The 25,130-nt window shown below is 38.7% G+C and overlaps 1 protein-coding gene across 3 annotated transcripts in view; it reads left to right on the top strand.

Annotated features, from left to right (window-relative positions):
- Window positions 1-2,938: 2,938 nt before the first annotated feature.
- Window positions 2,939-25,130, top strand: part of fgfrl1a (fibroblast growth factor receptor like 1a) — a 136,259-nt gene continuing 114,067 nt past the window's right edge. For all 3 annotated transcript variants that reach the window (XR_011917793.1, XM_072395313.1, XM_072395312.1), the window contains exons 1-2: window positions 2,939-3,482; window positions 4,472-4,570. Coding sequence is in view for 2 of the 3 variants with exons in the window: in XM_072395313.1 (XP_072251414.1) it covers window positions 4,510-4,570 (61 nt within the window). In the remaining variant the exon portion in view is untranslated. The remainder of the gene's footprint in view (window positions 3,483-4,471; window positions 4,571-25,130) is intronic.

Here is a 25,130-nt window from a genome sequence, read left to right as displayed (position 1 = left end):
CATCATTTAAGTTTAAACAAGAAGAATCAGTTTGCATCCATGAAATAACCTTACAAAATACCCGACTTGATTTGAGTAAATAAAGCATGATAAAAAGTGTTAAACAATGTTTAATATGTTTAACCACTACAGGATCTTATCTTAATTATCTTATTTTTTGTCCTAAAATATCACTTTCTCCCTTACAATAAACAAGTGCATTTTAATCCTTTTTGTCCATTTCCCCTTGTATTTAGATTGACACCATATTCTCACATCTATCAAATTCATACAGATGACTCGATACCTCACCAGTTATCAGTCCTGAAATGTACATCTACTATGGCCTAATTTGTCCATTACAGCAGGGGGAACACATCCGGATGGCTGGGAAATTCACTCTCAGATTCCATTCCCCTGTGTTCAGATGGACACGAGGTTCACTTATCTATTGAATTCATACGTATGACTTCCTACCTCTCCAGTTATTAATCATGAAATATCCATCTAGCTATGTCTTGATTTCTAAATTATCGCAGGGGGAAAATACCCTGATGGCAGGGAAATCAACCATCAAATATTGTTTCCTCCGTGTTTAGATGGATGGCCGGTTTATACATCCATCAAGCTCCTACTTCTGAATTATTACCTTATGTCACATAAATTCTAAAATTTTGATAGTAAATGTACAAAGAGAAAATAGAGAACAGAGTGAGTAAAGATGTATCATGGGAGGTCACTGAGCAATCTAGGCCTATAACAACATAACTATGGGATGTTTCAGGGTCACCTGAGATTGATGAGTCTGTGTACACTTTGAGAAAATCCAGTTGAATCAAATATAAAATCAAAGTTAATCATTTTCAACATTCACATGAATATTAAAGTCACCCACTACAATGACTGTATCTGTACAAGGCACTAACTGAGATGAAAAATCTGAGAATTCAGACACAAACTCAGAATAAGGGCCAGGTGTGTGATACACAGCAACAAATAGAAGACGTCTGTATGATTTACACTTTGGGTGGGAAAAACTGAGTTCAAAGTAATATTGGGTCCAGGACTGATTAGTAACCCTCATTTGAAGATAGTTGTCACCCCTCCTCCTCTATCTGTGATACACACTAAATATATCAATATGACGATCACCAATCATTTACTAACAGAGACTTAGAAAGTAGAGATCTAATATTCAGAAAACCACATTTAATATTCTTGTGTTTTTGTTCAGTTAAATTCTTTGTCTTCATTTTTTCGAGGTTTTCCAAATTTTACTCCTCTTCTGTTTACTAATTTATTAAGGTTGGGTGATCTGGTCTCAACCCTGTCATGTTTTTGGATGACTAAAAAATTTACTAATACTAAAATGAAATAGAATTTTGAATGGGAGTCTTTAAGAAATCAAACACCCAAAGAAGTTGTATAAAACTAAACTATTCAGTTCAATCCATGTACAGCTCAATAAACTTTAAAGACCAGCACCTTGTTAATAAAAAAAAAGATCTTTGAATATCTCCTTCAGTATCTCTGGGTCTGTGACTTAAGGAGCCAGTGTTTCTCTGAAGTCTGTGAGGGCAATGGTTTGAACCTTGGAAGCTTTTATGAACTTTGGGAAACTTAAGGAGTTATGGTATCTGACCGTTTTATCTCCAGGTGTTCTATTGCTTCTCAGATGTTTTGATGCATTGGGATCAATCAGCTGAAATCATTTTAAAGCTCAATAGCACACCATTGGGAAAGAAATCCACTCAAAAGGATTAGAATTCTTCCAGATATAGCATTAAGGGCATGGTTGACATTGGAAGACTGGAGATTTAAACTGATGACTGAATATATATTCTAAAGCATAACATCCAAAGGGAAGGATCACATGTTATCAGAAAGCAAGGCAAAAGTGTGGCAAGATAGCTCAGGAGGTTGGTAAACTGCTTTGAAGTTGCAATTTATCTGTGTCACATCCAATTGGTTTGAATCCTGCTTGCTGTCAGTGTCTGGATCAAAAATAGAAAAACACTCCCACTGTGGAGGCTTGTAGAGGTGCAGTGTCCCCTCATGGTGTTCCAAAAAGACAAAGACAGGGGGTTATGACCTGGAAAACCATGTCTGGATTAAGTTTTGCCACAGTCGCCAATATCTGTTGGCGTTTTACAAAAGGCACACCAGGATATAAGAGCTTTTGGTTAATAGTTTAGTTATTGTTTAATTATACCGAGGTGATAATTATTCTATTTCTATTTTCAATACTCCCTCCCTGGCATCAACAACAGCTGACATCGCAAAAATATTTTTCAACTATGAAGTGGGATAGTCTCAACTCTCAGAAGCTCCAGTCACAGGAGGCAGATGAAAAGTCTGCAGAGCCGATTCACCACCCTGATAATCACTGACAACCACTACGTAATGGAAACATTTCCAAATAGATGTTCATATCTGAAAAAATATTTCTTTCTTTATTATCAATCCAGTAGGACATCAAAGACCATCACTTTTGTGAAAACAGCAGACTGAGATCATGTATAGGGCTGTAATGACCCCTAAGCGCCACGTGGTGGTAGTGTAGTGCTGTCGTACTTTTATTTATGAATTTAGGAATAGAATAGAATAGAATTGAATAGAAGAAAGCAGTCAAAATACAAAACAGTCCTATTACTAGTCTACTGTTCTAGTCTATTACAATGGTGATGATGACCAGTAACAGAAGCTTCTTTAAAGACTCCTTTTGTCTTCAACTTTTATGAGGTAAAGTGCTAATTATTTTTTGCACCACTGCAGATACTTGCAAATTATGAATAATAATGGCTTAATTTAATGTTACACTCCCTTTCATCGTCCTAAACCGCTCCAAATTTGTCCTGCACATCCTTCTCTCTGATTGGTCCGAGCCCTGATTGGCCTGCCCCTTGATAGGCTGAAAGTTACGGGCTGGGATAGTCTGTCGACTCAGTTTTGTTTTCTTGCCTGCGGCAGATATTTAGACGGTAAACCGCTGCTGAAGGCTGTTTGGATGTAGTATTCGGGTTCATTATTTCCATAAATACGTGCCCGTATAGTTAGGTAAAGTTGCGAGGATGTAGATAAGATTTTTTTTTTTTTTTTACTGCATTGCTGCTTTCTGTACCAGGTCTTGTTGCTGGTCTCATTCGAGCGGCTTAAATGCGGACTGTCATTCAGAAATACTACAGATACGCTTTGAGCTCTCACGTGTTTGACCGAGCTCGCGTATTTTACACTTTCTAAGTTTTCTTTGTCATATTTTTGCCACAGTTATAGCCGTCGTGAGTTGTTTGTCCAGTTAATTTGCCTCAAGTTGGCGTTGTGGTAACGGACGCGCGTCTGTACATCAGTCAATTATTCGGCTTGCATTTGTATAAAGTGTGTAGAAATCCTAAAGGCACTGGAAAGGTGAAGAACTCTTCTATTTAGCAATAACGGACATGACATGCGTGCTGATAACCAGCGGGTAACATACTGAGGATATTTCACTATTTCTGGGACATACAGTAAGTCCGACGTTGATGGAGTATTAATATGGAGTATTAATGTTTGTTGTGCTTTACAATGACTTCATTGTAAACTTCTATTTACCACTGTATTTCTTTTTTCATTTCATATCTATCTCAGAGTGTTACCAAGTTTGACAATTTAGTTATTTTCATCTAAAATCTTCAAGGTACTGACGTTATTTTACTGTAAATAATTTCTGTTTTGAATGACCGTTACAACAGGCTGCAAGATGTAATTAACTATTTCATGTACATAAAATGGACTACTGCTGACCACTGATAATCACTTGCTGCCAAATTAGTTGTCCTGAACTTTAAAGAATGCTGAGACACTGAGGTTGGCACAGACTGATCAAAGATGCAACATGTGAGGTATTGAAATAAGATCTCATAAGGTTTGGGGAAGAATTTATGTGGCAGAAAGATTAAAACCACTGTAAGGAGAGACATGTGGACAGGTGGAGAAAATAAATCTACAGGGGAAAGTAGTTTGACTTCCAAAAAATCTTAAGACAGATTTACAGTCGTGTCTGGTCAGTGATAAACACCTCACTTTGTTCTGACTGCCATGGACCACATTTAGAAACTGTTCAGAATGCAATACTGCAAAAATAACTGATTTAGGTCAAACTTTTGGAAGTGAGTGCTTGCATCCTTTCACCACTTGTCTTCTACCTTTTGAAACCTGATGTTTTTATTTAACCATCCTACACTTTGGCTTTGCTATGATCTAAGAAATAGAAAGTTAACTGCTGCACTAAGGACGGTATGGTCAAATATTTCATCCTTTTTCCGTTCAGAAATTCAAAGCAGTGTTAAATCTGTTGTTTTGGCTAAAACTATTCAATAATGAATGTGGCTTGGAGCCGGGACGATATAGCAATTTTAATAGGGTGACGATTGATGTACAGAGATGTTAAAACAAAAGTACCTTCACTGTGTGAAATAACAGCTTACAGTATCCCCCCCATCTGATTTTCTCTCAGGTCAGATCAACCAAGCATTTCTCTCCTGTTAAAAGAAAATGGAGCTTCTCTGGATCTGTATTTTGCTGGAGATGCTCTTGATGTGCATAGCTGCCAGGGGTGAGTAACCGATGCACTGACTACAGCAGACATAGGGTTAAAGATGTCAGAAGCAGGATAAATCACTGCAACTGAGATCACAGTCCAGCAGTGCTTCATCTTAAGTTTGTGCTTCGAAAGAATTGATGTTTTCTTGCTCTTGTCCTTGGGTGAACATCACTTCAGAAATGATCTGGAAACTGTGAATCTGTCTGTGAATCTTTAACTGATTATTTAGTTCCAGGTAGCTATTCCCACACACACTTAGGACATTCAGACTCTATACTCTATGCAGCAGAGTAAAATTTCAACTCCAAAAAGTAAATTGTACATCCCCGCTTGAGGTCAGCCACCAGGGTCAGCTACAAAGCAGCGCCCTCACTACTTTGCCTGCCACTGTGTATTTTTTTTCCTTTTTCATGAAACTAATCATGATAAAGGCAAATAACCACAGCTGCACAAGTGATGTATAGAAGAGAGCAATCCCCTGCCGGCAGGCTTTATGAGCAGACAGTTGTAGAGTTGGCGCCCATTCCCAAGATCACACCGATGATGAGTTTTCAGTGGGAACAAAGCTTCATTCAGTGAGGCGAGGCCGAGCCAGCGTGCAGACACGGGGCCGAAAGTAAACACAGGGCCATAGACCGCAAAGAGATGAGATTAGATTAGCCTATTTGTGATGTTTGCTGTACAGTGCCACAGCATTTCCTCCCCCTCAAAGTCTGCAGTATGTCAATGAAACCAAGACAGGCAGCGGGGACAGAAGGCAAGAGTGAGGGAAGTCAGAAGAAAGAGATGGAAAGAAAGGAGGAAAGGAGGGCGAGAAAAAGAAACAGAAGGGCAGTACACAGGGAGACTGGTAGATGAAATGAAGAATGGACTATAAAATGACAGAAGGGAATCGGGGAAAGGAGACTAAAAGAAAGAGTGACTAAAGAGTAAGTGGCAAAGAAAAAAGTGGCAAAGAAAAAAATGAATGAAGGAAGGAAGTATATTACAGAAATGGGTTTTAGAAAAAAGCATAAAGGGGGCAGAAGAAACAAATTGCTTTTAGGTAGCCCATAGAAAGTAACACTCAAGATTTTCTTCAGATTGCATAAACTTGGGTTACCAGACTGTTGTGACTGAAACTGGCAAAACTGAAACTTTGAAGTGATTTAGTGAAAACAATTTGTTTTCCCGTGGTATATAAGTATTTCTATGTTGTTTCACACTGTTTAATTATGTTGATGCATTCATAACACTTAAGTGCAGTTCTGACACAGCTGAAAGGTATCTGTACAGTAAGGGGATCCTTGGATTTGGTCACCTGGTGGCTGGAAGTGCAAAGTTCTGTAATTGAGGTATTCTGTAATGGACTAAAGCATCAATTGAATGATATAAAAATATATAAAGATTTGGATGCAAGAAAGTGCATATTTTCATCAGATTAAAAAAATCAACAATCTTTCCTTCCTGCATTGGACATTCTTGTGATTTCCAGCAAATCACTGCAATATGTGCCTCCTTAAGTCGAAATACTGAAAGGGTCAGATTTTTGTTTGCAGTCAGAGTCAAGCAAAACCGGCTCACAATTTGAACAGCCCAACTTTCGTGCAGATGTATCTTTAATAGTTGACTGGATTTCTCCTGACATTACCTTCTAATGGACTGCTAATCTGCAGGCATTAGATTGACCAGGACCATCCAAACCAAACAAAGGTTTTGGACTCCATAAAAGATTATACTTTTTCTTGAAAATAGCATGCTAGTGATTGCATTGCAGTGTTTTGGAAATGTGTGTTGATTTAATTTTCATAGGAGCAAGAGCCATTTTGGAACAATATGACCTTTAGCTGTAGTGGAAGTTGCAGAGTGGCTTCAACTGTGATCTACCTTTTACCACTAAGCAGCTCCGGGGTTGAGGGATTCAAAGGCACCTTTTATTAGCTTACTAAAGCCTTTTCTGCAATGGGAAAAAAAACATCAACACCTGGCTTTGAAGTACAATGAGAGGGTACGCATGATTAAGCAAATGATTACATTGTTTCTAATTTCAGTAATAACAATGATTTTCAAGGAACTTATTTACTGGCTGACTTGATGCATCTTTTTGATGCAACTCCAAGAAATGATAAAGAGGTACATTTTCATTTGTGACCACAGATACATTCAAGATTATATGCATACCGATCTTTGGGAAACAGTAGGAACAATGAGCAGTTATAAGCAATTTGTCACAGAGCACAACAGGCCAATTTAAAACTGAAACATTTATACTGACTCGTCGGGATAGTTTCCTGCAGAAAGGCTATGGTTACAGTAAATATAAGCTATTTTATAAATCCAGGAAGTTATTTTGAATAGTGCCTTCATATCTGCTGAAATTATCACATGACAAAAGAGAGGAATGATATAAATGTTTGTGAGTTGATGGGAGCTGAGCATCAGATAGCATTAAAGATGAGGGCTTTGCTAGATGATGAGAGAAAGAGAAAAATAATGAGATGGCAATAAGACAGAAAGACTGAATGAGAGATACAGAGACGAACAGATAAGCCATTATGCCATTATGTCACATAAATACTCCAGAAACTTACATTAGAGGATTAGCATCCCCTCCTTGTTAGATGAACAGCACTGAGCTTGAGAGCAGGGTTAAAAAAGAGAATGCATTCACAGCTACCTGCAGCTCAGAGAGAAAGTGAAAAATGTATTTAATCTTAAAATAACTTTTATAATGCTAAAGCAAAAACTTGGTATTTCAGGGAACATGTTTATTTGCTTTTTTATCACTTATGAGAATGTTGACAGCAATGTTTGCAAAATGTGACGCTACCGCAAGAGCTTAATTTGGCCTAATGACAAGGCCAAATTAATATCATGACAAGGACACTTTGACATGTGAACTGGGAAAGGTGGGGATGGATTATGAAGCCTCCCGAGTGAAGGACGACTACGTACTTCAAGAGCTACAACTGCCATACATTCCTTTGGTTTTCTTTGATAGTGCATTTATCCTCATGGCTAAATGCAGATGTGGCATTAAATTTATATATTTTCGGTAGCTACCAGCATATTTTAGTCTAGTGGTCCCTCAATATAAAAAATAACACAAAATATACAGATTTTGCAGTTTGTTAAAGGGTTCGACTGTCTCCTTAATAGAAAAACTGTTTGCTCAACTGCTTACTTGGGGGTCAAATTTATCACAATACACATCAGGAGTGGTATCTCAGAAGTGTTTGACACAATCTTAGGCTGTTCGGTCTCTACATGACAGGTGTCAGAGTTTGGTCCGCATTAAGTCGCAGTAAGTCGGACACGTTCGAGGGTTGGACTCTGTCAGGGCTGCCCTTTGTCACCGATTCTGTTCATAATTTATATGGACGATGTTGCGGATGATGTGGTTCTGTTAGCGTCGTCGGGCCGTGACCTTCAGCTCTCACTGGAGCGATTCACAGCCGAGTGTGAAGCGACTGGGATGAGAATCAACACCTCCAAATCTGAGACTATGGTCCTCAGCCGGGAAAGGGTGTAATGCTCTCTCTGGGTTGGGAATGAGATCCTATCTTGTTCACGAGCGAGGGACAAATGAAGTGTGAGATTGATGGGTGGATCGGTGCAGCCTCCGCAGTGTTGCGGGCTCTGCACTGACCCATCGTTGTGAAGAAGGAGCTGAGCCAGAAGGCGAAGCTCTCTATTTGCTGGTCAATCTACATTCCTACGCTCACCTATGGTCATGACTTATGGGTAGTGACCAAAAGAACGAGATCGCGAATACAAGCGGCTGAGTTGGACTTCCTCCGCAGGGTGTCTGGGCTCTCCCTTTGAGATAGGGTGAGAAGCCTGGGAACACCTTGGGGTCCCCCCAGAAGAGCTGGAGGAAGTGGCCGGGGACAGGGACGTCTGGGTTTCTCTGCTCAAGCTGCTGCCCCCACGACCCGACTCCCGGAGAAGTGGTAGATAATGGATGGATGGAAAATATTAGGCACAGAACAGATCCCCTTCTTGTTTATTGGTTATGCGTGTCTGTATAGATGCACAGACACAGTGTGGAAGCATTAATGCTGTGCTATGGAATGCTAATAGTATGTCAGATTGTATTATGATTAGAAAATATGAGCAGAAAATACGATTATTGAATAATCCAGCTGAGATTTTCTTGTTTTCATCACTTATACCCACTTTATATTATAATGGCATTTCATTATCATGCTTACTAATGGTTCTCTTCCATACACTAGGATTATGATTCAGAAAAGAAAGAGTATACCCAGAAATTACATAAGAGGACTGGATTTCTTTGTATGGTTTACTGTTCCTTCTAAACAGTGTCATGTTTTCCAGGTGGTTGTGCCATATAGACCACCCATTATCTAGCCGGAGGAGGAAAAACAGACACAGGGATGAGAGGGTTCATCTGTTGTTAGGCTAAGTGTAAATAGCTTCAAACACATTAAACACATTAAAAATGCATCTTCATTCCAAGAAAGCTGCCAGAAAAGCAACATTGCAGACACTCATGGGGAAAGAAAGAAAGAAAGTGTCTCATCATCACAGCAGACAATGACAGACAGAAAGTGCTGAGTGTAAACAGTCACAAACGCAGATGCTGGAAACGTATACAAATAGAAGACACTACCCATGCTAATGACTCAACGCATGTAAGCACACACACAGAGGCACACACACACGTCCCACAATCAACAACCTTCTGTTCCACACACTTCTTCCTGAGGAATGTAATTAGCACACTAACACTAACAATGATATACTGGAGAGAATTGGGTCTTGGTAAAGAGGACTGGAGAAGAGGGCACGTAGTCAGGAGAGGTGCATACAGTGCAAGAAACTATAACAGGCCAAAGAAAGTAAAGGACAGCTAGACAGCAGCAGGAACGGACACAAAAAAGCACGGCTGCAGCTAACAGTTGCATTTTACTCACCTGCCTATAAATGTAACGCTAAACTGGCAAAGAAAATAACACCAAACTGAAAAATTCTTGTCCAAGGTGAGATTTTCAAAACTGAGCATGTTTACATGACACTAGAAGAAGAAGTGTTTATCTGACCAAAAGCAGACTTTTAAAATGCATGTAATCATAAGACCAGACTTTAACCAAATCAGGACAGATTAAGTTTGTGCTCTGCACATGTTCCAAAATTCTATCCCTCTGCATCTTTCTGTAAAAACCCAAAAGCCTGAGCGTATATAGATGTTCCTGAATTCTCAATAAAGCTACTCTCTTTCACATAGTTTTCTGTTTTCTTAGTCAAGCCGCACAAGGCCCCAGAATTGTGATAGAAAAGCCGTGCATTAAGACTGCCTGTCAACTAACCAACTGTCAACGAGCGTATCCAGACAGTCAGCTTTGTTAAAATCCTGATTTTATAACAACAGCGTCAACTGGCAAAGTCACCTTTCATGTAGTATAAAGAAAACATCTATGACGATCCAGTCTTGGGCTACAGTGTCGGACATTCTTCAGTCAGTAACTTGATTCTGCTCCTATGCATTTATACTGTTACATGAACGGTGTAGTTAAAAAGCCAAGTTGAGCTGTAACTGTAACCCAACTCTACTGTGCTCTATGATGGCTAATTTGGTGATATTATGCTTCCTTTCCCGTCTTTACATAAAACAGATTAAAAAATGTTTGGCTTTGGACAGCTGTTCATTCAAGTAAAGATAAAAGCTTTCATCAGTGAAAGTTGAGTCAGTAAATAGTGTAAATAAGGAGAAAATTGTGTTATTTGTGATCAATTGTAAGCAAGACGTCGACTCAACAACGTCTGGCTGTGCAAAAGTAGGCACAATAGTTTCGAAACAAAACAAAATAATTTTTCTTCTTGATCACCTTTATTTATTATTTGTTTTCCTTGTACAGGGACATAAAAGTGATTACATGTCTCACAGCATTTTATGAAAATATCAGTTTGGAGGCTGGACCCTATGCCACTGAAATTGCACATATGCCAGTTAACCAGCAGACAGTTCGTTTCCTGTCCTACCCATTCTTTTAACACTATTCAGGCACTAAATCTACAATGTTTGTGTTAAGAAACTGTCTGCACAGATGACAAACATACTCATTTTGTGCCCATTTCATGAATTAACATGATCAATAATGAATATGACCAGTTTTATGTTTAAACCTTGTCTTTTATTTGCCTCATGATGGCAGATGAATGATAACTAATTCATGTGCTTTCTTGTAGTAAATAATGTTTTAGTACTATTATGAATCTGCGTCTGTGGAGATTAGTGGGAATAGATGGAGGAGGAGAGCAGCTTATTTCTTCTGAAACTACTGCATACCGCAGACAGATGCTTTAAACAGGCAACTTAACTTCATTGTAAACAAACACACTAATAGACACACATCAGTAAATCTCCTCTAACTTGAGAATGCAGCGTGTTTTAAGTCACACCTAATTGTCGTAAATACCATTTGACATGCTGTTAACCATTAAGTGGCCTGGTGGTGGCAATTACCTGCCAGTCTTAGTGTTTTTCACTTGATATTTTTCAGCCAGGTTAAAGCATTTTCATGTCTTTGACTATGGGATAATTACTATCTGTCACCTTTCTGATTATTATAGTTGGAAGCTAAAGACAAATTTGGTTTGTGTGAAAAACTAAGGAATTTTGAAGATGGTTTCCTCCAAATTTGATCTGCTTTTGTCCTCGAATTGAAAGAGGAAAGAAACATCAAGTGTGTCTGTGTTGATTATGTTGTGAATAATAGACAAAGAGAAGCTTCAGTCCAGTTGACTCTTTAAGTTCTTCTTGTTAAATCCTAATGTTTGGACAAGTAAAGCTGCAGCAGCCAAAGAATTCCAGATGCTAAGTAATGCAATTTCAGACATGATGACACTCGTTTTTTTTGTGAGATGTCCAACGTTGTCCGGTTTTCTATGATCTTCAACCAGTCATAAAAGACAATGTACAATTCAGAATTACAAATGATCTGGCACTGATGTGAAACCATTTGCAGGAAACAGACTGGGGAACTTAAGGAGCGCCGTCTCCTCCTGCACCCCCCTTTTTGCAGCCACTGTCCTGCAGCTCAGAGTTTTACGGGGCCTGTTAATGTTAAAGACTATTAGCCACCATTTAGATAAAGTCAATGTTTGCTTTGACTTTGCTAATGGTGGGGTATAAATGGAGCTGTCTGGATGTTCTCTGCCAGGGTTGACGGCATGTCACAGAGATGTTAAGATGTGATGTTTGTGGAGGGGGTGCAACACAACTGGAGAAGATAAGATTGTATGAGAAAAAGTATTGTGAAAAGAAGTGAGAAAGAAACAAAGATACAAGTATTTCAACCAACAAAAAAAAAGTTCTAGTTGTCTTAAATAAAATCTTTTGAGCGTGATCTTAAGTGTTTCAGCATGTTTCTCTTTCTCCCTGTCCTTTCTCGCACTCCCTTTCCGTTCATGTTCCTCTGTCTTTCTCCAACATGCTGCAGCATTGTGTGGGTTGTGGCGCCACAGTGCTGTATTGTGGTCTCAGTGGGGTTGGGGTATGTTTGGTCAGAGCTACAGCACAGCAGGTCAAAGGGCAGCCACTACATCAGGGAGGGGTCAGGGAGAGTGTGTGCATCAGTTTATGCACACACACTGTGAGTGTTAGTGTGTGTGTGTGTTAGCGTTGTGTATGTAAGGTAGGGTCAGAGAAAGCACATGCTGGCACCAGAGGAGACTGTAATAACACACCAGGAACCCCACAGGACAAAACGCTCGGCTTTCACTCATTTTTCACCTCTTTTTACCACCAGTCTTGGTACACTTAAATAAATTCCTCTGATTAAACTGATGCAAGTTATTATAAAGATTCTCTGCCTCGTTGTGTTTCTAATAAAATGTTGTGTAAATTTCTCTCAAGTATGTTCCTGGAGTAGTAATATTCAGTATGGGTGTCATTGTTTTATTTTTTGTTCAATATGTGGACAGACCTCTCACTATGGGTAGTAAAAGTCATGTTTTGTTGTTCCTCACTTTTGATAACCAAGATTTGAGCAACTTTTTAACCTCCTATGGTTTCAACATGTCCCTAGCGATAAATCTAAAGGCTTTTTAGATAAATATTTCAACTGTAATACAATCAAATAATACTTTATTAATCCCCAATTGGAAAAATGTGGACTTTTAGTCAAATGAATGATTGATGATTTAAATATTATAAATGGATAAAATAATATGTAGAGAAATAAATAAAGAAAAGATACACAAACAAATTGTTATTGTAAAGAGTCATTATGTAGGGCCATTGCTGTGGGAAGGAGTAACCTTCTTTACCGGTCCTTAGTGCAGCAGCGCTGAGGAGGCCTCTGTGCGAAGACACTTAATGGTCTAAACACAATGTTTAGTAGAGGATGTGTAGCTTTGTCAGCTCGAGCGTCCCAGAGAAGTCCCCAGCGTGCTCCCCAGCAAGTTTTGTTTATTTAGCAGTTAGCATTTAACTACATCTTCTGGTCTTCCTACTCCTTTCATTCACCAGTAGGGAGGTTGTTTGTATGGTTTGTATCTGGGCAGGAGGTGGAGAAAAACATTTTTTTGTTTGTTTTTTTAAAGTCTCAACAGCAGAACATATCCAGGCACTTGACTTTTGCATGACAAGCAATAGTGCACCTTGTAAGCCTGTCATTTGATGACTTGCCACAGCTACAGTGTCAGCCTCTCACTCACAGCGCCATTTTAGGTTATGCCCATTCACTTTTTGTAATTGTAAAGGTGCCTGATCAGGTCACTTCCGTCATCTCTGGTCACACACTCAGCAGTTTGCACTGGAATATATGCCTGAAGAGGGAATCAATGCCGTACGTATGTACTCTTAGAACGAGTAGAACGGCTGAGCTATGTCAATAAGTTCAACTTTTTCCAAAACTCCACATAGCGCAGAAGGCTCAGTCTTCATCCAGTTTCCTATCTTTACCTTCTCTACTTGTCCTCTCTTCCACAACATTCTTAGAATTGTTCTTTGGTTCTGCGTAATTTGGATAGTTTCAGTTTACACCAATTTAATTTAACTTCCTCTTCAATTTACACACCTCTCTTACAGTCCATGTGGATCAGCACCAACCAATTGACACATTGGATTTGTAGATATTGATGTACTCTTATGTTGTCAGTGTAGGGACTGTGGATGGTGTCCATAAGCAGATTTACAAAAAGACATTATCAGACAGAGTACTATGTATTATACTGTTTATACCCATAAATATACATGGTTTCACTCTTCCAAGTATTAAAATATAATTATGAAAAACAGTAAACATCTTTCTAATGAAGCAACATAACATATTACTTTAAGTTAACAATAGACTTTGCACGCTTTTCATCAGGGACTGTTTTCTATTGAAGCTGAAACAAGATTAAAACAGTCAATGAGGATTTTGAACGTCGTTCATGTCACCTGAGTGTCTCTGTGATCCATCTGTTTTCTTTCTCACTTTTTCTATCTTTCCATGACATTTTAAATCCTCTGCCATTTTCTTAGTCTCTGCTGGTTTCTTTCTCCCTTGTCTACCCTTCAGCCAGACCTTTTCATCCCCCTTTTAACCCCCACCTACCACACACACGCATAGTCTCCAGCTGTTATTCCTGACAAGGCATTGAAAAGTGATCGCTAGAATAGGAGACAACACGCACTTGTTGTCTTTTGGCTACAGTTTGTCAGATCAGGTTGATTAGGTTGTACAGCTCTTAGGTTCGTTGTGTGCTTGCGTCTGTGTGTCTATATATATGTATTAACTATGACAGACAGAACAACAGGAACTTACCCGTTACCCGAACAAAAACATAACTATTAAAACCTTAATGTCAAAAGTGATTGACATGTTAAGGACAGTTAATTGTTTGTCAAACATACAGACGACCTTTGACTCCAGGAAGTGGAGGCTGATCAGGGGCAGGATGTTAAGGCAGACAGCTTTAGGAAAAAGCTGTTTTTGTAGCTTCAAGCTATGTCACATTAGGCTGCTTTGCTGAGCTCCTCGTGTCAGTTTAAGTACACAACCCTTCGAGAAGGCAGAACTATGTTTTAGATTAATATCATGTATACATTTATAAGGTTTTCATACAGCCAAAAGCATCATTTAATCTAACATTACAGGTTGCAAGAGATACATTTTGTGCTTTAAAAAAGCAGGGAATACTTCTATATTATACACTCTATTTAATACTCATACTATAAATGGTAACCTAACCGATGGCTGTCGAAATTTGGCTTTTCAAAAAAACAAATGACACAAAACCATGATACAAAATTGAGCACTTTACAAATGCAGGGGTCTTTTTCCAGTGCCAGCTGTCCATGTGGAATCTATACTGCAAGGGGAATGTGAGAGGAGTATGAGAGATGTGGGGGTGGGTTCAGCAGGACAGGGACTCTTGAGGGGTACTTATATTGACTGTGACCACACAGATAAGTTTCTGTCAATATGTGTTTACTGATTTTCACAATTAGAATAAGAGTGATGTCACAGAATTTAAAACATTCAGGAATCACATCTCTGTATTTACTTTGCTGCCTTATATCATTGTTTAGTATTGGCTGACACACACACTGACTTATATTATTATTTGAACTATGACCTAAAACTTATATCTGTGGAAAGCTGATACGGATAAGTTAAGAACCAGTTATAACTCCACTTTTTCTGACCTCAACTATTGTTTATAGCTGCTTGTGATAGCTGCACACAAAGGTTGAGATAAAATGGCACCATCATGCTAATATCAGGCATTCGGATTGGTTTCTAAAGTTTCTAAAGTTTTCTAAAGAAAACAGTTTTTATGAAATATACTGGTGCCCTCAGTCTGTTTTAATCGTCATAATTTGGGGATTTAGCTTTACTTAAAGTGGCTTTCACTTGAAGTGCTGTCAGTCTGGATTTCAATCTGCAGCCTGCCCTTCAGCTATTAAATCTGTCTGTAAAAGCAATACTTTTTGGATTAAAAACTTGTAGGCAATGATTTAGAATTTTTGTATGTAAATCCTCTGCTCTTGGCTTTAAGTCTAGGAAATATGTGCAAATAGTTTAGTGTTAAAGTGAGAGGTTGTTTTAAATATTGTGATTTCTGTGATAATGATGTTTTGCACATTTGCTGCTTGCATGTCCATCATGGAATACAGTTGTTTCTTCCATCGCTCCCCTGTGAAGAACCTAACCAGAAAAATCTTTGTTAGTTTGAGACTACAGTTTTTTAAGTTACATTAATACAAAAAATATCTACAAGGAGATATAATGTTAATCCAGGAGTTCATATCCCAGATGCTGAGACAGCATGTTACAACTATTTTAGGACTTCACTTGCAGCCAAAGTAGACACTGAATCCTGAGTTGATTGTTGTTAATAATCTCAAAAGCAAGAGTATGGCATGACTGGCATTTCTTGCATTTTTCCCAAAGTAAGAAGCAAAACATTGACCAGCTTTGTAAAAGATTACAAATGCAGAGTACAAAAACAGATATTGGTTACAGCTACAGGGAAATAACCAGGGACATTAATCCTCTGCCAGTAACTACATACTGCTGATGTTTAGCTGAAAGTTCTGCAGACCAGTTAGCTTTGTTAATTATTTCCCACTACATGGCCCTTCATCACACTGACCAGCTCAGTATACTTATTATCCGACGGTAATCCCTCTGTTGCTCCGGCACCATTATCACATTAGAACACAACAGGCCTATTCTTCCACATGTAATTAACAAAGATACTTATGAGCTGCTTTCTGGGATTTAACTGTTGTGTCGTCTGAGCTTTAGGAGGCAGAAGGATATCGTGGAAAAAAGAGAAAGCGGGGAAAAGGAAAACCCTAAGACTGCAGTAAAAGAAGTTTCAGGGTTTAGGTGTGCAGCTTTAGCTAGACTACGGCAAATAGAGAGAAAAGTTGAGTTCACTCTTTCTACTGTAGTTATTTGTAGATGAAAGAAAGTAATTACAAGTATTTTGTTTTCTGTATTATTGCAGTGAGTTTTTCAGAAATATGAGTGGCGTTAGACAGCTGCAGACCTTGTTGTACGGACCTAAAGCAACTTGTGCTTTGAGTTTGAGTGAGCAGTGGAGGGCAGAGTAAAAAAAAACAGTTTTACAAACCTCCAGTGGGAGATATTTTTAAAGTCCACATTACATGGCACATCATCTTTTCACGGTATACCACACACTATCTGGCTGTTAAAACACAACTGAAATTCAAAGCTGTTTTCAAGAAAGGGCTTTCCTCCCAAGGCCTTGCTAGTTGTCGACTAAATTGTGTGTAAGCTTAACCAAAAGTGTGCTTTGCTCTTGCACGCCAACGAGCCATCACTGCATGGCACAAACTGTAGGAACTAATGAGTTTCAGAGCACAGCAGTAGTGATGTTGTGTTCTGTCTAAAAGGGGAAAAAGAAGCATGAGTAAGAAATATGGAGATAACCCAGCTGTGATACTTATTACCCATTTTCTGGGATTTAATTGTTGTGTTTACAGAGCTTTAGTAAAGACAGAAGGATGTGGTGGAAAAAGAGAGAAAGTGGGGGAAAGGAAAACCCTGAGATCAGAGTGCAGTGGAGGTTTCAGGGTGTAGACGTGTAGCTTAAACCACATTGGATTACATGTGGCATATGTTATACTTGTTATCACACCACTCCGGGAGACTCAAGAGACCCAAAGGATGTCTTAAAAACAGAGGTGTGCAGTGATAAAAGTTTATTTGCACAGCATTGAGGATATACAGAAGACATTAGCATAGCTCAATGTCATTCCAAAAGAAAGCTTTTCTCATCTTAGGATGCGTTTAAGAAAGCACATTTATTAAATAAGTATTCTCAGTCTGACAGCCTTTAGTTTGTATAGTTTTCAACTGAAACACTGGCAATGTATCTGAAAGGCCCTGACTGTCCACTACTAATATATGCCAGCTATTTGAATTTTCCTCAAAACGCCATCATAAAACAATCCGTAGCATCAGTCTCATTAATCATCACAGATATGATGACAGAAAATAAAGAACAAAGGAAGAAAATATGAGTGGGCCAAAGAGAGATGGAGAGATAAGTTCATACTGACAAGTATAGGTGACATGATGACGGAATGATTTCAGACAGTAATTTGGACCTGTGTGGTTGTATGTGTCCGATCAATCAACACTGTTCTTGATTCAAAGTATGCGTCATAGCAAGTACTGTATGTACCCAGATGCACACACATTTTGTTTATAAAAGTGATGGATATTGTTAATTCCTCTCATGGTTGAGTGGTGATAGAAAAGCTTTTAAAGTCAAAATAATGACTCAGTGGAGGTTGTTAAGTTATCTACCAGTCTTTGCAGGTTTTCAGCTTGCCCAGCAGCATCTTTCCAGATGGAAAAGTGGAGCCAAGTTCAGCTGTTTGCCTGTGTGTAAGCACTCACACAGCCTGAATGCACTGATGTCATTCAAGGAGAGTTCGCACAGTGCTGTTGTCTCCACCTTTATAACCACAGTGCAAATCTGGCAGAAAGCAGCAGGATGAAATCTCATATTATCTCAGAAAATGTCATTGTGAAACAAATGTGTATGTCAGTCAGGGCATTACTTGATTATCTCATCACCCTTGTTTTGTTAAGAGTTTGTTGCATCTTCATTTGGGCATATTTCTTCTTATTCTTGCAGTTTTTTGCCTATAAGGTTTTAGGGGACATTTAGATGTCAGACAACATAAGGAAAAGGGAGGTACAGGTTAAGCAGTCTCTATCAGACAAACACACACACACACACACACTACGAGGCTAAGACAGTGACCAGAGCTGAACAAATGGACTTAGTTACGGCTGAACATGGGTGCGGAATGTGGGAGGGGGCACGAGAGTGTGTGTATGTGCCTGCTTGGAATGTTTGACTCCCCACCCATTGAACTAGAAAACACACAGGTGGAGGAGGTGGAGAAAATGTGAGGGAGAGGAGTAGGATGAAAAAGGACAGGAAAGAGGAATTCTGGATTAGCTCACAGCTCAAGGGTGAAACAATTTTAGGTTTTATTTTTACTTTTTCACATTAAGAAAATAAACACAGGAAAATTCAGGTAATAACTCATTAAAGATCCTTTTACCAGAAATGTGCTTGCTCTTCATTATGCATTCTTGTGTTTATGATGGATCATGTCTTTTCTGGAGCATTGGGTGTGCACATCTTCACAAATCAACACCACACATACACAAGATGCAATATACAGGTGAATGATAAGAGGAATTGTGGGAGCAAATTTGACAACATGTCTTATGTTCTTGATTTAGGGAACTAGGCTAACATCCACAATATTACAACTGTTGCTTTTTCTGCCATGATCTTAACATCAAACAAATATTAAACTCATTTATTGCCGAAGTGTTAATTCATTATATTCTGCAGGCCTGGAGGGGAGCCCATTGTGGAATGTTCTGGTAACAGGTGTAGTGCTGAAGTATGTGAGCATTTACACCACCAACAGAGCTGGTTTTATACCTGGTAGTGAGGTTAAAGAGAAAGTATTTTTCTTTTCTAAATCCCACTGAAATCTGTTTTTTATCTGCAGTTGGAAAGGGTGCAATTGGCATTCATTCATGTGTCAAAAGATCGTTTATTGGCTGGTATTCATCGGCTCTAGATCCAGTCATTAGTGATATGAACCAAACACCTATGTGGGCAAAGAGTGCATGGAACCCTTGGATGGAACAGAGAGCACAGCTTGATTTTTCTTTTATTGACACATTTTCCAACCCTGTCTAATTTATAACAATGGACTTGCCTTAAAAATAACACCATTGCAGTAAAATTTCAATGAATATTTTTGTTTGAAATTGATATTAATGAAATCTGGTTTAAACTGAATCCAACAAATGACTGGCAGTGGTGGCCTCCCAGATTCACCTAAATGCATCCCATCCTAAATCTTTCTCTGTTGCTATCTTACTCATTGTCTCTTTCTTCATATGTTATGTGAATATGGATGGCTCCTTTACGGCAGATATTTACCTCTTTATCACTGCAATGGACCATAGCAGGTGCTGGTGCTCTGTGCACGTTATCACTGTTAATGAGTAACAGTGTCTGCCTCCAGAATGCTGATAAAAGTCAGGTCGAGGACACTTACACACAAACCCGCACACACACAGCAGTGTTAACCATTTCTTATCTTATTTCAACTATGTAGTGTCTTATCAGTCTGGCACGAGACACACACACACACACACAGATGCATTTACATAGGTCATGTTTTTGAGATACTATTGTTGTTAAATGTAGTTGTTACCCCAAAATGTGTGCATATAAGTTGTGTTTTCACTCACTGGTCGGTTCAGTGGGGTCTTGCTAACTTGTGTCTACAGCTGGTGGTTGTGACCTGACAGTAACTGAATAAGTCAAATGACTCCAGCCTCAGATTCCCTACATACACCCACAACACCTGCCACTGCAGCATTTTTAGGAAGAGGCTTTACAGTCTAATGAGTGTCTGTTGGAGGTCAATGGTGATGGCTGAAGCAAAGTGATTAATGTATTTTCAAATATGTTTGTATTTTCCCATTGTGGAAATACTGCTTTTTTATTCTTGTATACTTCAAATTTTCATCAAGTTTATTACAGTACAGTCTTACATGAAACAGTTAAATCTGCATCATGTTTCCCTAAAGTGTTCAGATAACAATTTTCTCATATTTCAATATTTTTGCAACTAGAAAAACAAGATTTCTTCTCAACATGCTTCTTAATGAAGTTTATCTCTCATAGCGGCTTCACTTATTGACAGCAAACTTGGGGACGGCACAAGGTGGTGATCGTTTCAGTTCACATTTCAGTGTTGCATCTATCACACCCACAAACACCTATAACTGATGTCAGTTCTGTTGGCTGTGAGGGAACAGAAAAGCTTGCTTTGTTGTTTGTTTTAGCCCATGTAGCAAACCTTTTATTGCTGAAAGAGATGTTTTGGGAGAGTCAACTGTTCATCTAGATTTTGTTGGATCTTGTCCATCATTTCTTTAGGCGATGCTCAAAAGTGTTTGTTTCTGAATAGGTACTCCCAAAACAGCCCTGAAAGTGGTCCTACGGGGGCAACACCTGTGGTCACACACACAGCACCAGCAGCCCTAAAACTGCAGACCAGTTCCTGTGGTCTGTCCTTTTTGCTAACTGGCTCCTGATCTGTCTGCTTCCTGTCTGTGTCAGGTCTTACTTTGGACTAAACTGTAACCTGGTACTCAGCTTCCATACACTGACCAGGCAAGGAATGATGCACATGCACACATACACACACACACACACATACAGAACTGAAATAGTACTTTGACTCACTTTAGCCTAAGCTTGCCTTCTTATCTCATACAACCTGTCATTTTTCCTGCTCACCTTTTCTTCCTTTTGTTCCCTCCTGCTTAATTAAGGAGCTGTAAGATAGTTGTATAAAACTCTTTGCTCTTATCCCTAGTTTGCTGAAGATAATTAACTATCTGATTAACATAATAATAAAGTTTGCAGACTGCGACTGCTTCAGTAAAAAAAAAATCTCTATGTAGCATATGGTACTCTGCGAGGCTGAAATGCTGGAAAACCATTATGAATCATTTTTGTTGTGTAAAACAAACCTCACCAGGTCACACAAATGTTTTGTATACAAACTTTAAATAAAATGTAATGGAGATATTTCGTGTCTTCGTTTCGGAGCGCCAACCCAATCAGTTTTCAACATCTCTTGATGGCAAGTTGTCAGTGGAACGTTTAGGATATCTCCAGCTCTGTCTTGTCATTCCTTTCTTTAGTTTTTTTTTCTTTTTTGGTCTCACCAGATGTGAATGAAATTCAAGGTTAAACAAGGCAAAGTGAATTCTGTTACGGTTTCTATCCAAGGTAGTCATTAAAATGTCAGTCTCTTGTCCAGTCTATAGTTAAGTTGTAAATCCCTGTATGCTGCAGGTAGAAGTGGGTTGGCTTCTGTCTTTATACCTTCCTGCTGAGGTCAATGTACTTCGTTTCTGCCATCTTTTACTCATTACTTTTCCTTTTTTTTTCTTCCTTACTTTACTCTCCTAGCCTTCCTGAATGTATATTTCTATAATGAGTCTACTGCCTCACCACACACACACAAGCACACACACACACGCGCATCCTTCCTTCAGATGGACAGAAAGAAGGAGGGTTTTTTTTGTCCTACTTTTTTCAGAGACACTCCTGGTTAATATGCATTTTTGTGGCAATAATTTGCCACTTTTATATTACATCTGAACGTGGTATTGAGGATTGTTGTTGTTTTACCATGATTTAGGTTTTTATTCAAGAATTGGACAAATAATCACCATCCGCAACTCAAAAAAATACAGTAATTTTTTATTAGAACTCATATTGTTTGGTTGCTACACAGTAGCTTTATATTGTGCTTAGCTGCTTCATTTATGAGCTTTTTCTTGTGTTTAAAGTCGGGAGGGTCTTTAATTTTTCACCACTGCAAATCTACTCACATTTTCCTACAGTTGCGTAAATGTAAAGCGAGATTTCAAGGTACAACAATTTTCCTGTTTAACCTTTTCTCTCCATCTCTGTTAAGTGAGCTAAATGCTTTAATAAATCTTTCCTGTTTTCATTTGGGTGGAGCGTGTCATTAAAAAAGATGATTCATTTCTTTTTCAGGCCAGGCCTTCCAACAAACGTATTGCTCTTTCCGAGTGTAAATCCAACAAGAAAAGATGTGTGGTAGATTTCACACTTCACCCAATTGCTTTCCAGGACATTTGCAGGAAATTTAAATGCAGATTTTTAGCATGATTATGTGGTAATTTCCCAATTTTAGTGGTCAAATTTGGCTGACATATATGACCATGCGCAAGAAGTTATTTCTACACAGATCAAAGCAAATCTTTAAACTTAGGCTTTTCTTGGTTTTTGTTGCGGTGCAACTTGTTTGGTAAGTTTTTTTCTAAATGACAGCCTTGATTCTTAATTGTTAATCTCTATTGTGGAGGGTTTTTCTTTGAGGGAAAAACAGACAGGTGCAGCACATAGAAGAAAAGAAAGCTGGAACAATATAACCTGCTATTAGAAATTTCACTGTTCTGAAAGGAGCTCAAAGAGAAGGATGCAGAGATGAAGACTGCGTAAGAACAAGAAGGGAAATAAGCATTCACATTTTTCATTTTATTTTAATTACGGATAGAAGGGAGAATAAAAAGTATTTATCTTTTTTGCATGTATACGTCTGCATTTGAGTGTGTGTGCTGCCAGAAAGCTGATGTGTGTGTGAATCACTGAGGTGATCAGGTTGCCAAACCAACCACTCAGATTCCACGCAGATTCCTCAAAGTTTTGCTGGCCGCTGTGTATTTTTCTTTTGTATGTGTGGGTGTTTGAAAAAGAGAGAAACAAGTGTAGGCCTGAGGTTTTGTGTGTAAGTGTGCATGTATGTGTGTAATGCAGGCCTTCAATGTTGAACCAGCCTCAGGCCCAATGTAAATTGTCAGGATGGAGAAACAAGCAACAGTTGACCTCTTGATGGGGGATAAGTGATGAGTCCGAACGAGAAAGTGTTTGTATTTATGCGTGTGTACACCTGAGGAAGACAACTTAAAGTGCATCCATCACTCAACCTTTGTGGCCTGAGGCGACAGACAGGCAACAGAGTTTGTGTTTGTATGTCAGTCAAACAGAAGCAAGAAGAGGAAAGACTGCTGTTTTTTAGCTCTGGTTCTGTTAATGTGGCCTTACACAACAAGCGATACTAATGCTACTAATCAGTTGAGACTAATCTTTAACAGGATTCAGGCTTCAAGATAATGAAAAAAGAACTAGGATATTGTAGAGTTGCATATATATAGCAGACATCCAAGAATTTGGATAATTTGAGCAACACGCATATTCTCATTCGAGAACATCGAAAAGGACTAACTTTATGCCTTTTTCCTAAACTCCATGCTTTGTTTTAAGTAAGGAGTAGAAATAAAGATGGAAATGTTACTTATACAATTTGATAGTAACAAAGATCTCTGACAGACCGATTTGTCTTTCTTTGTTCCACACTTCTGAGAAACACACACTAGTCTCACAGTGTACACACATGCTCACACACCTCTACCTTGTGCAGTACATCAACGCTATGTCCTGCTGTTAAGAGTTCTCCATCAAAAGCATTCCTCAGCTCTCCCCTCTCGCTCCAGTCTCACTTCTCTGCCAACAACAACGTTGTGCTGGACTCTGCAGACCCATCTGAGTCGAGGAGCAATGAAACGTAAAGAGCATTAAGGGGCCAAACTCTGGATCCAAAACGTAAAGAGCAGTCCCGGCTGTCACACACTGCCAAAATACGAAACAGACAAAAAAAGAATTACCCAGTGAGTAAGTATTTTCTTTGCATTAAGAAAAAATATGTTTTTGAGTAGTAAAGCAGCTTTTGACTTTAATAACTGTTGCAGTTTACATGTTTTGGGTTTTTGACTCCAAATTGATTAAATGAAATCTGATAAATCTACTAAACCTTCTGAGTGGTGTTACAGTAAATTGAAAGAATCTGTTCAGTGATGGACTACTAGACCTATAGATGATATATATTCAACGGGTATATTCAACCATTCAATATTCAAAGCCTTGCTAGTTTGGACAATCAGAAGCTTTTTTGATGGGCAAGCTAAAGCTAAAAGCTTCTCAGAACAGGGCCACTATCTAAAACCATCTAAAAAAAATCATAACAGTTTGGGCAAGAGTTATGCTGTAAATATTTACAGCGTGTCACATCTGGATCAGTTGTTTACATTTTCTCTCAACTACAGAACATCCTGGAGCAACACAGTCTTTGGTGCGTTCAAAAACACTGTGGTCGTATGGACCCAGTTACACCGACCCAGTCCATTTAATTGTCTCCCAATCAAACCGCTATGAAAATTTGAAAATTTCAATTGTTTTAGATGGTAAAAAATTTTACTTTTCTTGTGGCTCCTTTCTGAGTAGCTTTATGCTTTAACTTGAACTAAGTCAGGAAACTAAGCAATAACTAAGTCTGATTCTGAAACAAAGAGCACTCTGATGTCTGCTGCAGGTAAAATGCTTATTGCTTGTAGTACTTCACACAACCCCAGTTTAAAAACAAAACAAAAAACAAGGCGTATAACCATATCCCACCAATTTTACCATATTTAACCATATTTTACCCTACTCTTCATTAGTGGAGTTTGCCACTTGTCATAGTGATTGATCTGTTGACGTGCAAGTTTGGCTGTTTAAGTCTTAGCGCTTTTGAGTTTAGAAAGTCACCTGAATAACCTTTTAGGCAATATGGATAACAACTTGTCAACATGCCCTGTGATGGACTGGCGACCTGTCCAGGGTATACCCTGCCTCTCAATGGATGACTGTTGGGATAGGCTACAGCCCCTAGCAACCCAACCGACGGAATAAGCGGATATAGAAAATGGATGGGTGGATGGAAGTTGAAGCAGATAAAATCAGAAAAGCTTTTGACATTTCATGTTATATATTTCCATAATAACTGTAAAGTAGTTGAAAGTGGTTTGGGACATCCAGTGAGTATAGAAAGAGTAGTCAAACTACTGTTTCCAAGGTCAAAAGTAACATTTTATTTGTTACTCCAAAATAGTTCCACTGCAACAATTTAATT

This window comes from Leuresthes tenuis, unplaced genomic scaffold, assembly GCF_036924035.1.
Source record: "Leuresthes tenuis unplaced genomic scaffold, fLeuTen1.0.hap1 SCAF_11, whole genome shotgun sequence".
Taxonomy (NCBI): domain Eukaryota; kingdom Metazoa; phylum Chordata; class Actinopteri; order Atheriniformes; family Atherinopsidae; genus Leuresthes; species Leuresthes tenuis.
The sequence above is the reverse complement of the archived record's forward strand: the minus strand, read 5'-3'. Positions and strand labels throughout refer to the sequence as shown.